The 14,634-nt window shown below is 45.2% G+C and overlaps 1 protein-coding gene across 4 annotated transcripts in view; it reads right to left on the reverse strand.

Moving 5' to 3' along the window:
- Positions 1-14,634, reverse strand: part of XPO6 (exportin 6) — a 128,170-nt gene that overhangs the window by 30,393 nt on the left and 83,143 nt on the right. For 3 of the 4 annotated variants that reach the window (XM_023747230.1, XM_023747231.1, XM_023747228.1), the window contains 4 exons: positions 13,674-13,782; positions 11,557-11,649; positions 10,406-10,475; positions 1,054-1,213 (listed from right to left, as the gene is read on the reverse strand). In XM_023747230.1, the coding sequence (XP_023602998.1) occupies positions 1,054-1,213; positions 10,406-10,475; positions 11,557-11,649; positions 13,674-13,782 (432 nt within the window). The remainder of the gene's footprint in view (positions 1-1,053; positions 1,214-10,405; positions 10,476-11,556; positions 11,650-13,673; positions 13,783-14,634) is intronic. The other variant, XM_023747229.1, reaches the window with a different exon arrangement.

Consider the following 14,634-nt stretch of genomic DNA (forward strand, 5'->3'; position numbering starts at 1 on the left):
CTTTGTTTTCCACCTTCAATTCATCAATATCCTTTATCTCCACTACATTCCAGTGGCGCTTTTTAATCCATGCTGGTATAACTGTCCACGAGAACAATTATATTTGCCTCTGGTTCATCTCAGTCTTGCACATAAAAATGAAAATTTGAGAGAGACATATTGGTTGCCTTCTGCACTTGCCCCTACCGAGGCCGGGGATCGAATCTGCAACCCAGGTACGTGCCCTTGACAGAAAATTGAACCCTAGACCCTTTGGTGCACAGGCCAACACTCTAACCACTGAGACACACCAACTAGGGCCAAGGGTATGACTTTTTAAGTGTAGGATTCGTGAGCGTGGTGGTGGGGAGGAAGAGGAAGAGGAGGAGGAGGAGGAAGAGGAGGAGGAGAAGGAGGAGGAGGAGCAGCAGCAGCAGCAGCGGGGGAGAACTAGGGAATAGAAAATGGTCCTCAAAAGCTGCAGCTGTAAACCCTCTGCGGTACCCAAGGGGAAGGAGTAATGAAAGGAGCCTAGTGGAGGAAAGGTTGGGAAGCACCTCTCAGGTCAGGCTTGAGGCTGCCCAGGTTTAACTCCTTAGGACTCTAACAGGACTAGAAAAACCAGTCCTACTGCCACAGGACAGAGGAAAACCCCACCTCTGCCATCTGGCTGCCTACCTGGATAGTGTCTACTGCCTGCCTTTTATTAACTAACAGGCCTTCCTAATGCCTCTCCATCCTATGAAGAAAGACATGAAGACTGACCTCACCTGGTTTCTTTGGAGGCTAATCCTGTCTTTGTACCTATTACAAGTTCTTCAATGAAATTATATTTTTTATCTGCCACATGCTAGGCCCTGTGCAAAGTGCCTTATCTCATTCAATTCCCCCAATAAACCTAAAGATACTGTCCACTCCATTTTACACATAAGGAACTGAAGTTCTGAGAGGTCCAGTAATCGCTCCACATTCTCCTTACACATGCAGAGCCTTGACTGACCCAGCACCGGAGCAGAAGCTGGTACAGCTGAGCTCTGGAGAGGGAATGACTCCATGATGTCACTGCCAGCCTACCTCTCCACGACTGTGAGGGCATCGTTGAACCGCGCAGCAAACATGTCTCCAGTGAAGTACTCGGCTAAGCGGCCCACAGCCTGCAGCAGGGAGCTCAGGTCTCTCAGGGAGCAGTGCAAGCGCCGGCAGTCGTTCTCCGCTGTGATATTCAGCCTGTGTCCTGGAACAGAGCACCTCAGACAGGTTTTTAGGAAGAACGTGCTGTGGTTGCCAGGACAGACAACCGCTCACCAGGCAATCTACATGTACTAAACCAACTCTTGAAACACAGTCTGCTTCCTGGGACTGAGCAGGGAAACCAGACCCACATGCACTCCAGAGCCAGAGGGGGGGACAGACAGCAGAGGAAGACAGACAGACAGCCGGGGAGGGAGGGTAGTAATGTGCACCAAGCACCTATCTGATTCCTCCTGACCCTGTGAAGGATTGATGCCACCAATTTTACACACAAGGAAACATCCTCAGGGAGGTTTGGTAACTTGCCCAGCCTGAGTCACATTTCCGGGACAGAGCAGGTGTCCTAAGCGCAGTCTAAGCCAGCGGTTCTCAACCTGTGGGTCGCGACCCCTTTGGCGGTTGAACGGCCCTTTCACAGGGGTCGCCTAAGACCATCCTGCAGATCAGATATTTACATTACGATTCATAACAGTAGCAACATTACAGTTATGAAGTAGCAACGAAAATAATTTTATGGTTGGGTCACAACATGAGGAACTGTATTTAAAGGGCCAGAAGGTTGAGAACCACTGGTCTAAGCAATTGCAAATCTGCTTGCCTTCGCACACGGCCCTGTCATAGACCATGTCTCCGGGGCTGAGAGGGAGGATTTGTCCCTGCTCAGGACAGCGTGCACTCAGCACTGCACCCAGACGGTTGTAGGAACGCAGCACGGCGTACAGAGCACGAGCTGGGTTCAGAGGACAGATTCCCTGCCACTCACTGGCTCTGTGCCTCAGTGAGCCCTTCGGAGTCTGTTTCCTCAGCTTTAAAATGGAAAAAATGCTACTATCTAATTGACTATTATAAGGGCTAAGTTAGAATGCATTAAATAAACCCTGTAGATTGTAAACCATTATTCAATGTTTGTAATAATTATGAAAAACAACTAATTTTCTAGGGCCTGAAACTTATTCTGCAACATAATTTCTTCAAACTAAGCAAGGAGGATGCAAGGTGGAGGACAAAAACATCCTCAATTCAGCAGCGTCCTTGCTCCTCAGGCCCCTCTACTCACAAACATCCACAAAAACAGTAAAACTGTCAAGGGGAGGCCTCTCAGTCTGATTAAGCCCTCCCCTCGCCCCCGCCCCCCAGAATGAGGGAGGGAGGAGCAGGAACAGCGAGAGCCTGCCCACAGGCACCTGCAACCCTACACACTTCTCAAGCCTGCGCCCTCTGTGGCCACTTCGGGTTTTTACTCTGGTAGGAGGCAAAAGCCTCAAAGTGACTAGCACCAACCCTCCTCCCACGGCACCCCACAAATGTCTTCCTAGAACCCACATAGCTCCCTGAGGCAAGGCATCAACTCTCTCAGGAGACCTTCCTCCCTTCTCCAGACAGAGAACCAGCTTCCCCCCCTCCTGCCTTCCTCCAGGGATAAACTAATGATTTACAAGTCTTCTGACTATCAAGTCCTTCACAGTGAGGGCCACGCCCAGTGGCGCCCAACGTCACAGTGCCTGATGCATCACAGGAGATCACAAATGTATACATGAGTTCAATACAACCAAACAGAGAACAAGCTAGACAGAGCAGGAAAGGGAGTCTCTGGAGCTCAAATCCTCACACTGCCCTTGGGAACCGTCACTACAGTAATCAAAGGCGATCATGAATAAGCAGCACCTGTGGAGAGGAACCCAGCAAGGCCGAGCACCTATGAAAAAAGTGGTGGATGAAGTAGCAATGTGACACCTCAGATCCTACACGACTTCCAAGTGACCAGGCTGGGCCCAGAGCCTTTGATGGCCCCCAAGGGAGGATAGGAGCCTGGAAAGGAAACGCTCTGGCCAGGGCATTGTCTCAGTGGGTCACACCCAAGGAGCAGAACAAAAGGAAGAGGCAGCTCAAGGAAGGACCTTACAAGGAGAGAGCCAGTGACAAAGGCCAGCTCCCAGGAGCCCCCAGTCGCCTGGTCCTCCTCCTGCACTCCCCATGGAGATGAGTGCCTTGGTGCAGAACACAGGACAGGCAGCCCTGGGTGCCATGGGTGGGCATCCAGAAGAGTGAGCAGCTCCCAGCCCAAGCAAGAGGAGGACCGCCCACACTACCAGCCAGAGGAGCCCAGGGAACACACAGGAGGAGATATTTCAGTCATGCTGGGTCACATGAGAGGGAACAATGCCCCTCCCTCCTCATCTCCAGGTTAACAAAAGGAGCACAATGATACTCTTGAATGTCCAGAGGTAACTGACTCCCAGGGTAAACTTCTAAAACCTGCTGTTCCTCTGCACAGCAGCCACTCCTCAGGGCTCTGTGGGAAATAAACCCTGATGAAAAACACACGCGGGCCCGGCTGCAGTGGCTCAGTGGTTGAGCACAGACCTATGAACCAAGAGGTCACGGTTTGATTCCCAGTCAGGGCACATGCCTGGGTTGTGGGCTCGATCCCCAGTGGGGGCCATGCAGGAGGCAGCCGATCAATGTTTCTCTCTCATCATTGATGTTTCTATCTCTCTCTCCCTCTCCCTTCCTCTCTGAAATCAACAAAAAATTTTTAAAGAGAAAAAAAAAAAAACCCGGGAAGTGGACGTGGCCATGGTACAGGCCCAAAAAGAGAGGCCAGCTCAACATTCAAAGAGCCACACGGGCAGGTTTTGAATTAGTATAATAGCCCCTCCCTTTCCCTGTATGCACCTGTCTTCATCTTCCACTCCATCTCCCACCAAGTTCTACTTGATCACTAGTTTTCAACGTATTTGTTGCACTTAATATCTAGACTAGGTACCCTTAGGTATACCTAAGAACTAGGTTCTTAAATATTTTAAGTATGAAGAGAAACATTCTGTCTCTCTTAGGCAGCTTAAAGGTAGTATGTCCAGCCCTGACTGGCATAGCTAAATGATTAAAGCGTTGGCCCAAGAATTGAGGGGTCGCAGGTTCAGTGCCCAGTTAAGGGCACATACCTGGGTTGCAGGTTCACTCCCTGACCCCGGTTGGGGCTCATGCAGAAGGCAACCAGTTGATGTGTCTCTCCCACATCAATGTTTCTCCCCACTTACTTCATTCCACCCTCTCTGAAAAGCAATGGGGGGGAGAAGGTATTGTTCCCAGGCCTTCCGTTCTTCCCCTCTGCCCCCAGCACTGGCCCTTCCCTCCTGCCCTTCAACCTCTTCCTGGACACCTCCACTGGATGATGAAAAGCCCAATCCCTCTTGAGAGAGACTTCCATCTTTGAACAGCTTGGTCAAAAACACGGGACCCCGGCTGGTGTGGCTCAGTGTTTGACTGTCAACCTATGAACCAGGATGTCATGGTTCAATTCCTGGTCAGGGCACATGCCTGAGGTTGCAGCTTGGTCCCCAGTAGGGGGCGTGCAGGAGGCTGCAGATCAATGATTCTCTCTCATCATTGATGTTTCTCTGCCTCCCTCTGCCTTCCTCTCTGAAATCAATTAAAAAACAAAACACAACAACACAGGGGAGGGAAATCTGTCTCCATATAATTCCTTCTTATTACCCCTTGTCCCACCGCCAGAGGGTAGAACACAAAACAAGCCTAAGCCTGATGACATACTACATTCTTGGAGAGGTGTGAAGACAGGGTACCATTCCTGCAAAATCTCCTCTTGGCTGAAGTGCACGCCCAGGGTCCCTTCCATTACCCATGCCACACTCCTTCTGAGAATCCTTGTCTTCTGGGTTATTCCCCTCTAAACCTGCCCTAATTTGTCCAACAAGGAACAATACCTACAAAGAAAAAACAGCTTGGAACTGCTGTGTGTGTGTTTTATTAAACTACTAGAGGCCCGGTGCACAGATTCATGCACACTGAAAGGAAATTAATTAGAAGAATTATTTTAATATCGCTAATTCACCCTTTCTCTATAATAGAAGTGTCAACCAAATTCACAATCAACAATGACAGATGGAAACACACGCATGCAGTTAGCACCAGTAAGAGCTTTATATGTATCGTGCATGCTTGAGTCAACATAGCCTTTTTAATATAGAGAATAAACTCGCTTCATTAGACCTGCTTTCTGATTTAGCTAAACTTTTTCCAGCCCAGTGAAGCACCCCAACTTCTCTTTCAGGTAATTGTCAGGAACACAGCAGTAAATATCAACACGAAGCAGATTATGATTGTAGATCACGCAGGGAAAACAAAGGGTAAAATATTTAACTGCAGCAGTGTTTGACTATATTCTGCTCAGTGAGAAAACCTGAAGTTATTTTCAAGGTCCACCATTCTTTCTTCTTTTCAGCCAGGTCAAGTTTCTAAACTTTCTAAATCTCTGTTTTCCGGCTAATGAAAAGAAAATAGGATTCTACCACGTCTCCTATCTACCTACTCCAGGACTTCTGTGAGGATCAAATGAGATGAGGCACGGGAAAACACTTCACAGACATTTGGATAAAGTGTAAAATGTTTCCACCTGGTTATAAAGCAAGTCGTGTTCCTGGGTTGAAGAAGACAGGCTAGTCGCTAGGGAGAGGAAGCTGGGCATTGCTATGTGACGTCATTACCCGGCACCCACAGCCACCGTTTCCGGGCTGGGCTGGGCTGTGGGCTGCATTTTGCGCCATGGGGTCTCGGCAGCGTTGGCTGCGATTTGGTGGGCTGTCGCTCTGGGGTGGTGGTGGGGCCTGTGTCCCAGTTGAGGGAAGCCAAGTGTTGGTTTGTCGGTGCCAGGTCCGTGGTGCCGTTTCTTTGTAAATGGCCAGTGTGCATCACTGCAGCTCCTGCATTGAGCGTCTGCCCCCTGGTGGTCAGTGCACGTCATAGCGACCAGTCGGGTGGTCGGAGGGACACTTAGCATATTAGCCTTTTATAGAGAGAGACATAGAAGTTTGAACCATATGAAATTGCTGACATTTGACCACTTCTGACCTAACAAAACTGCAATTCCATATAATTCAACTTAACATATATGTGCCATCTAAGGTGCATATTAATAAAACTGCAGCTGCTGTTTCCTGCTCTGCCTGCATGGCAGACAAACACACCAGCAGTAAGCACCACTAATCCAAGTCGCCGCCCGCCCCCAGCCTAGAAAGTGGACACCACCGCTGCCACTGCATTGCGCAAGGCGCCACCTCAACTTGAGGAGGCAGGCCAGGGTTCCCACTGGGAAAAGCTATTCAGATCCACCCATATTTTCTTCTGTTTGGCTAAGGTTGGATTTCTCCCCAGTATCACAGACAGCTGCAAAGTGGGACCTTTAGGAGAGAACAGTGCTACATACAGGTTTTCGAAAGAAAACGTCACAGCCACACTGAAGTCCTGTCTTCCACAAACCAAGGCCCCCTGAAGCTGTCCAGATCCGCTGTAAGCCACATCCAAAGAACAGCTCCCTGTCAAATCACTGCCCTGGATAAAATCCTAGTAATTGTTTGTGTAATTCAGTCCTCTGTTTGAGGGGGTTGGGGAGGTGGAGGTGTGAAAATCAGTATTTGCAGTATTCTGCCCCAAGAGAACAAACAAGTCATAAATGAACACCAGGGGAACAAAGAATAGAAGTCCAAAAATCTTATATATTCTACATGAAGCAATCCATTAGGCAGGAAAGTCTGCATGGCTAAACAGAAAAGCTAACAGGGTTATTACTTAGAGCAGAAATACCACTCCGATGAGGGAAGATGTCATTGAGCAGTGGCATAGCCAGATACATACAAAACAGATACTTCAGGGCTATGTAAGGACACAAATGCAATATGAGGGGCACACTCACCAATAAGAGGTTTCTCAAACTATCAATGGTGGGAAAGACAGACAGCGAGGGGAGGGCACCTGAGGGGTGAGAGGGCACCTGAGGGATGAGAGAGCACACAGTGACCCATGTGCTGTGGCCACACACTCTCCGTGAATTTTACTGAGGAAGTGGAAGGAAGAAGAAGTAGAGTAAGAATGAGACTCCCATCCACATAGGCTCCAGAGAAGACGCTCGAACTAAAGACTAGCTAGATAAATGGGAATGAAAGAAGAGGGCCATCGAAGAAAGAATACCATGGTTTCTGTTATGAGGCAATAGGCTAACTAGTACGGCATAGCATGAAGGTTATTTGAGGCGTGAATGGCCATGGAAACTAGGGACAGAATGTACTCAGAGTCCCACTTTTTAATAGCCTTTGCACTGGAAACTTGGCTTTTGAGCCACTTAGAAATGAGGAAATGCTTCATCATGGGTAAGAGAGCTCATTTTAAAATAAGAAAGCAGTATTTCTCTGGCCTGAGAGGTTTGCCATTGGATTACACACTAAGGATCAGACTAGGAACGAGATTTCTAAGTGACCTGGAAGAGCCAAGCGCACTGTGAAATTACCAGGAAATGGGCTTGAATGAGAGCAGGTATATGGTATTTTATGTACAGAGAAATAAATCAGATTATCTGTCTCAGAAAAGCAGCTTTAAGTTATCAGCTGTGTCTCAGAAAAAGGATTTAAAAATCACTGCAGATTTTTACCTGAAGACAAATTCAGTATAATGTAAAAAAGTCAGCTACAATTCTAAAAGGGAAACTCAGGGATCAATCTTTTATTTTTTTTTGGGGGGGGGGGGGGGATACATGCTCCATATTTTTATTTTTAAGATCAAGAATAATGTCTTCAGGATACTGAATACCTTCTAGGAGAGACAGCCAGGGCACAGTTTTCCCAAGAGTGAATTCTGGAAAAATCTGTAGCATTTGTACAGTTAAATGATTTTCATTAATATTTTACAGGCATATTTTACAAGAATATTTTACAGGCATATTTTACAAGCATGAAGTTCTATATAAGCTGTCCTTATCCTATAAACAAAACCAGGGCCTATACTTGGGACATGCCAAGTCCCATCAACCTCCTGGGGCCCAGTGAATTATTTGGAAGCTAATATAATCATGGAAACAAGCCGTCACAGGCCACCAAAAAGGGCAGTCTCAGAAAGAGACTCCCATGGAGGCTCTGCCATGAATAACAAGTTTGCCCAGAAGCTGGGCTGCACTTCAGGCAGCTCTGTGCCAGGCTGAAACAACAGTTACACGACAGAGGGGCTTGCAGGCCAGGGCCAGGCATGACTCCTCTAAGGAAAACACTGTCAAATGACTATAGGAGATGGGGGGAGGGGCACAGGTGTGCTTACAAACACAATATAACATTCAGCTGACATAATGAATGTCAGATTTTAGTTAATTCAATTTTTTATCATTCCCCATTACAGCATCTGAGACTAGCACTAACAAGCTATGTGGCTTTGGAAAATTAACTTATCTGAACATCACTTTCCTCCTTTGTAAAACAGGAGTAACTAGTATTAGTGCTTACACCTTACAGAGCATGAGAGAATTATATAAGACTAGTGGCCCAGTGCACGAATTCATACACATTGAAAGGAAATTAGAAAAAATATTTTAATATCGCTATTCGCACCCTTTTTCTATAATAGAAGTGTCAGAGATGAAAGAAAATTAGTAAAATGTCTATGAAAATAATATATAAATTGGTTAATAAACAATAACATGATAGAACAACAAAGACATGACATAAAAACAAAAACATGATATAAAAACAACAGTGCTAAAAACAACGACTGATAAATTGATTAAGCTTATTCTAATATCTCCCTGTGTACCACATTAAGAGTAAAAACACTTTCAGAGTGCTTGACTAATATCCCTTGTGATGAAGTATTTACAACTTTAACTTTAACATCACATGCTCTTCGAACTCAAGAGAAAGCAACATATAACTGACCATGTCCAAAAACAAGTTCAGGTAGGAATATTCCTACTCTGTCTAGAGTTTGTCCTGTGATTTATTAATAGTCATAGCAAATGCTGGCATCATGGGAAACTGTCTTCAAATTAATTTAAATGGGAGACCAGTGTCAGATGGGGACAAATCAATTCTTGGAATCAGAACAACCTCTCCTTCCACAGATCCTGTTAATACTTTAGCTTCTATTATGTTAGGTCACAATCTTTTGATAATAAATCTAGTACCATTACAAAGACGCCATTTACTATTAATATTTCTCAGTAGCATTATGATTGCACCTACTTTCAATTTTAATTTATGACACAGCATTCCTGAAGGAGTAATACTATTAAGAAATTCGATAGGAGCTTTATATGTATTGCACATGCATAAGTCAACATTTATTTTTAAACTGCGAGTGTGTGTCATATGTACCAATCGGTCAGTCAGTCGGACGGTCGGACAGTCGTACGCTCAGTCACTTAGCCTTTTATCCTATATAATAAAAGGCTAATATGCAAATTGACCAAACAGCAGAACGACTGGTCGCTATGATGTGCACTGACCACCAGGGGGCAGACGCTCAACACAGGAGTTGCCCCCTGGTGGTCAGTGCGCTCCCACAGAGGGAGGGTCCTTAGCCAGAAGCCAGGCTCACAGCTGGCCAGCACAGCGGCAGTGGCGGGAGCCTCCTGCCTCAGCAGCAGTAGGACATCCCCAGAGGGGTCCCAGACTGCGAGAAGGTGCAGGCTGGGCTGAGGGACCCCCCTCCCCCAGCCAGTGCATGATTGTTGTGCACAGGGCCTCTAGTATATATAGATAACATAAGCAAACAATATAGTGCCAGGTACATAATGCATGTTCTACAAATGAAGGTTATTATTACTATTAATAGAATAACCAAAAAAAAAAAAATGCTAACCCTAACCCCAAGTAGGTGAAACATGTAAATGGCAGGCCAGAGCCTTTTCCACTAGCTATGGCCAGAGGTACCCATGGCCGCTTACGCCAGGAAAGCTAGCATTTACTAGCATCAGCATGCTCCACCATAGTTTGCCTGCTTTGAGTTGTTCCTATGTCCTACTGGATTCTAAATACCAGAGAGGAAAGAGTATCTCACAGCAAAGTCCAGAGTTGTTTTTTCCTAGCATACTGGTTTAAAGGACATGAAGATATTCTATTTGCTAGGGTTTTCAGAAAGCTCTACCCTTTTGCTCCAAATTATCTCCCCTCTCTCTCACTGAAACACCTCTATGGACTATACTGTCAGAGCCTCATCCTTTACCTGCCCACGTGCCTCCCCATCATGATTTCTTTCTGTTTACAAGTTGGGGAGACAAAGCTGCAGGGAAGTGGCAGTAGAGAGAGAAATCATATTCTGACAGCAAAGAAGGCAATAATTCAATATTAGTCCATTTTTTAAATGTGGGTTAAATTAGAAAATAAAACCAGTTTACCTGACCCTGAAGTAACTATAAACTGCTGTAACCCCAGATAAACGTCTAAATTGTCCTGAAGAACTGGGAACTGAAAACAAAGAAACCACAATTAAAAAACAAAACATAAATGTGAGTTTTAACAGCATTTTACCATTAAAACAGCCCAAGTACCTCTGAGAGGTGGGGAGGTGGGGAGGTGGGGAGGTGGGGTGGGATAAAAACTCTTCTCTGGGAACCTTTACGTACCCTACGAAGAGGTAGCTCCCCTCACCCCTAACGATTTCTACAACTGAAACCACCATCAGTTTGATACTTTTTAAAAACAAAGCAGTGGATGCTGGGTATGATTATGATGTTCCTAAAAGAGGACTTCAAGCCCCAAATGATCTGATTCTTTTAGAGTTCTGAGACAGGCCGATCTCCCTACAAATTCAAGGTAAACCTACCCTTGAGAGAAATACAGATATGCCTTTATTCAAGTGCATGGCAAAGTGAAAAGACAGGCCAAATCATTTGGAAGTCATTTTCCCTTACTCATTTAGCAGACAGGACCTTCATAACCAGAGCTGTATCTTTTCTTTCTAAACTGCTATTCACCACTAAGTTAAAGATAAAAACTTTAATGTGGCAAATCCCTAAGAATGGCAGGTGACAAAATGGCAATCTCCATAGAAAAACAAAAGATACAATGCAAAGCCGACCCCAATAAATTAACTTGCCTTTGAAGGAGAGGCTTAATGAAATCCTCGGAAAACAGGTACCACTTAGTCAGTGAAATCAGTCCTATGACTAAAAATTCTAGCACATAAATATAAGCAGAGAGTGCCAGCAATTTGCCAAGAGTGAGCTTTACAATGGCTGGCTTTTCAGCAATGTGAGTCATATAAATAAACCTTCTATTCGGCCCAGCCACTTTCGAGCTACTGATAAAGGCATTAGTAAAGTTCATATTATAGACAAGAGTTTAGGAAGGAAAAACAGGGCTTCCCAAAGTTGATCTAACATGTTTGGGGGAAATATTAACATTTGATCAATTTGAGGATTGGGTATTACTTTCTGCTTAGAATATGTATCTTTTTATAATACTGGTGAGCAAAAAAGCCTTACTGCTCATCCTACATGTGCAGGGCAATCACTGGGCTCTTTAACCCCCTCCAAACGTGAGTTACCAGTGTCGAGAAGGCGTGTGTGGGAAGGAGCTCCATCACTTTGGCCACTACCTCCAAGCTCTGGCGTAAGTACCGCTGCCACTCTGTCTGCTGCTGCAGGGGAAACACAGGCGGGTCAGCTCTCCTACAGCAGAGTCCTGTCATTTCCCTGCCAAGCGATCCTCAGCCTCACTCTTAGACATACCATTTTGAAGAAATGGCAAATGATGAAACCAGGTTATTTGGTACTTTAACAAGGCCAAGCTAAAAGATATTTTTTAACCCAATAAATTGTCATTAAAAGCTTTTTCCTAAAAAGAAAATGATCCCAATGGACACAGACACTAGGGGGGTGAGGGCATGAACAAGGGGGTGGGGTGGGGGCAATGGGGAGATAAGGACACATATGTAATACCTTAATCAATAAAGAAAAAATTTTAAAAAAAGAGATGATCTAAGAATGATCTACTTTTTCCCCTACAGTCATAGGAACAGAGATAGAAAAGCCACTTGTGAAAAAAAAATGCTCGTGTCCCCTTTCCCCCATCCAAGCTATAGGAACTGGTCACTCATTCCTTCTGAGACAGGCCAGTACTGGGTTCTATAAGTATCACTACGTCAGTGCCACTGAAGTATGGTCTGCAAACAGGCAGCATCGGATCTCCTGGGGGCTTGTTAGGTGTGCAATGCTGTGGCCCCCACCCCAAACCCCCTGAATCAAAATCTGTTTAACATCTGTGCCAGTGACTCTTATCCATGCTAGAATACGAGAAAGCACTGGCCTAAGTCCATGGTCAGCAAACTGCGGCTCGAGAGCCACACGCGGCTCTTTGGCCCCTTGAGTGTGGCTCTTCCACAAAATACCACGTGCGGGCGCGCACATACAGTGCGATTGAAACTTCATGGCCCATGTGCAGAAGTCGATATTTTGTGGAAGAGCCACACTCAAGGGGCCAAAGAGCCGCATGTGGCTCGCGAGCCGCAGTTTGCCGACCACTGGCCTAAGTCGTACAGTTAACAAGAAGTAAAGCCAAAGTTTACCAAGCGCCTAGTATGCACCAGGCATGTAGCCAGTCCCTCTGCATGTGTTACCCTCACATAACTGTCAACACAGACATACCTCCCCCTTTTGGGAGATGAGAAATTTAAGGTTCAGAGAAATTCAACGCCCTGGCCTCTGTCTCCTTCATGGATTCAAATCCAGGCCATCTGGTTCCAAGTACAGAGTACAGAGCTCTTTCCAACCCAAACATGGCTACCCTCCTGGTCTTGATTATGCCACAGTCACTGCTATGTTGAAAATATACCAGTGACTTGACAATTTTGAAGTGCATGGTGGTTAAGGAAAAAGAACACTGGAGTTGTGTCCTTAAAGACATTTTCCTTATCAATGTGGGACACTAGCATCAATAAATTCAAAACTGATTTTAAGAAATATCAGTTTAGCCCTAGCTGGTTTGGCTCAGCGGATAGAGCATCAGACTGCGGACGGAAGAGTCCCAGGTTCGATTCCAGTCAAGGGCACATGCCTTGGTTGCTGGCTCGATCCCCAGTTGGGGGTGTGCAGGAGGCAGCCAATCAATGATTCTCTCTCATCATTGATGTTTCTATCTCTCTCTCCCTCTTCCTTCCTCTCTGAAATTAATAAAAATATATTTTAAAGTAAAATCCATCAAATAGTAACAAAAAGAAGTGGTTCTTGCTTAAAAAAAAAGAAAAGAAATATCAGTTTACAAAATGTACTCAAAAGAAATTTCCTTTCATTCTAGCCTTATCATTTAAGTATCTCTTTCACTATTTCCACCAGCATCCAACTAGCTTTTATCTGTTGCCCAAAGTGGGAGTGGAGGTATGGGTGCCAGGCAGGGAAAATAGGAGGGATACAGAGTTCTTACACTTTTCACTGAACACATGTACTTACATCTCTAGTCCATATAAGTAAAAATGCCTGTAAAACTTTTTTTACAGTTAATGAACCCAAAGAGACAAGCAGGATATAAATTTCAAATGAACAACTCAAACTGTAAGACTATTCTGGCTTAAAAAGTCTCCAGAGCAGAGGACTGGGAGCTCTGGGTCTCCGTGCTGATTCACACCACATGACAACCAAGAAAGGCCAACTAGGGCGTGCTGCTTACGTCATCATCCAGAGTCTCGTCATCCAACTCCTCCAGCTGGGCCTGGTTGTATCTGAACTGGATTCGATTCAACACCTCCGTGAGCAAGAGGACTAGGGCGTCTTCGTACCTACGTGCAGGGAGAAATGATCAGGTGAGAGCAGGCTTTTAGCCTCAGACTTCAAAAAGGCATCCTGCACTGTGAAGGGAATGGCGTCCGCGTGTTGAATTACCGTACACAAAGGAGCATCTAAACTAAACTTAGTGTCTGGGCTGGCAAGTGTGTAGGTGAGAGCAGAGCAGTAGCAGGGTGTTCTTTATTTAACTGTGCTCCAGCACCTTCTTGCTGGACTGACCCTTTTAACATATATAATGTCCTTCTTTGTCTGTGGCAGCGATTTTTGTCTTCAGGTCTATTTTGTCTGACATTAGTATAGCTACCCCGACCTCTTTTGGTTATTGTTTGCATGAAGTATCTTTTTCTATCCTTTTTATTTCAACCTATCTGTGCCTCTGAAACTAAAGCGAGTCTCTTGTAGACAACACAGAGTTGGACAAATTTTTTTTCATCCATTCTGCCAATTTCTACTTTTGAACTAGAAGTTAACCCTTTACATTTAATGTAATTACTGAAAAGGAAGGACTTCTGCCATTTTGCTGTTTTCTCCATGTCATATCGTTTGTTTCTCAATTCCTCCATTTTGTGTTAGATAGTTTCTAGTGTACCATTTTAATTCCCTTGTCATTTCTTTTACCATATATATTTTTTAATTTTATTTTTTCCATCCCCGTTTATCTCCTCTATGTCCTCTTTCACCTCCACCCCCATAACCACCACATTGTTGTCCAAGTCCATGAGTTCACTCTTTTTTGCCTAATTCCTCTACCCACCCCCACCCCACCCCCCGAGCTATCTGCCTGCTCTCTATCTATTAGTCTGTGTCTAAATTTGCTTGGGAGTTCAGCTTGTTCATTAAATTCC

The sequence above is a fragment of the Myotis lucifugus genome, unplaced genomic scaffold, assembly GCF_000147115.1.
Source record: "Myotis lucifugus unplaced genomic scaffold, Myoluc2.0 scaffold_817, whole genome shotgun sequence".
NCBI lineage: Eukaryota > Metazoa > Chordata > Mammalia > Chiroptera > Vespertilionidae > Myotis > Myotis lucifugus.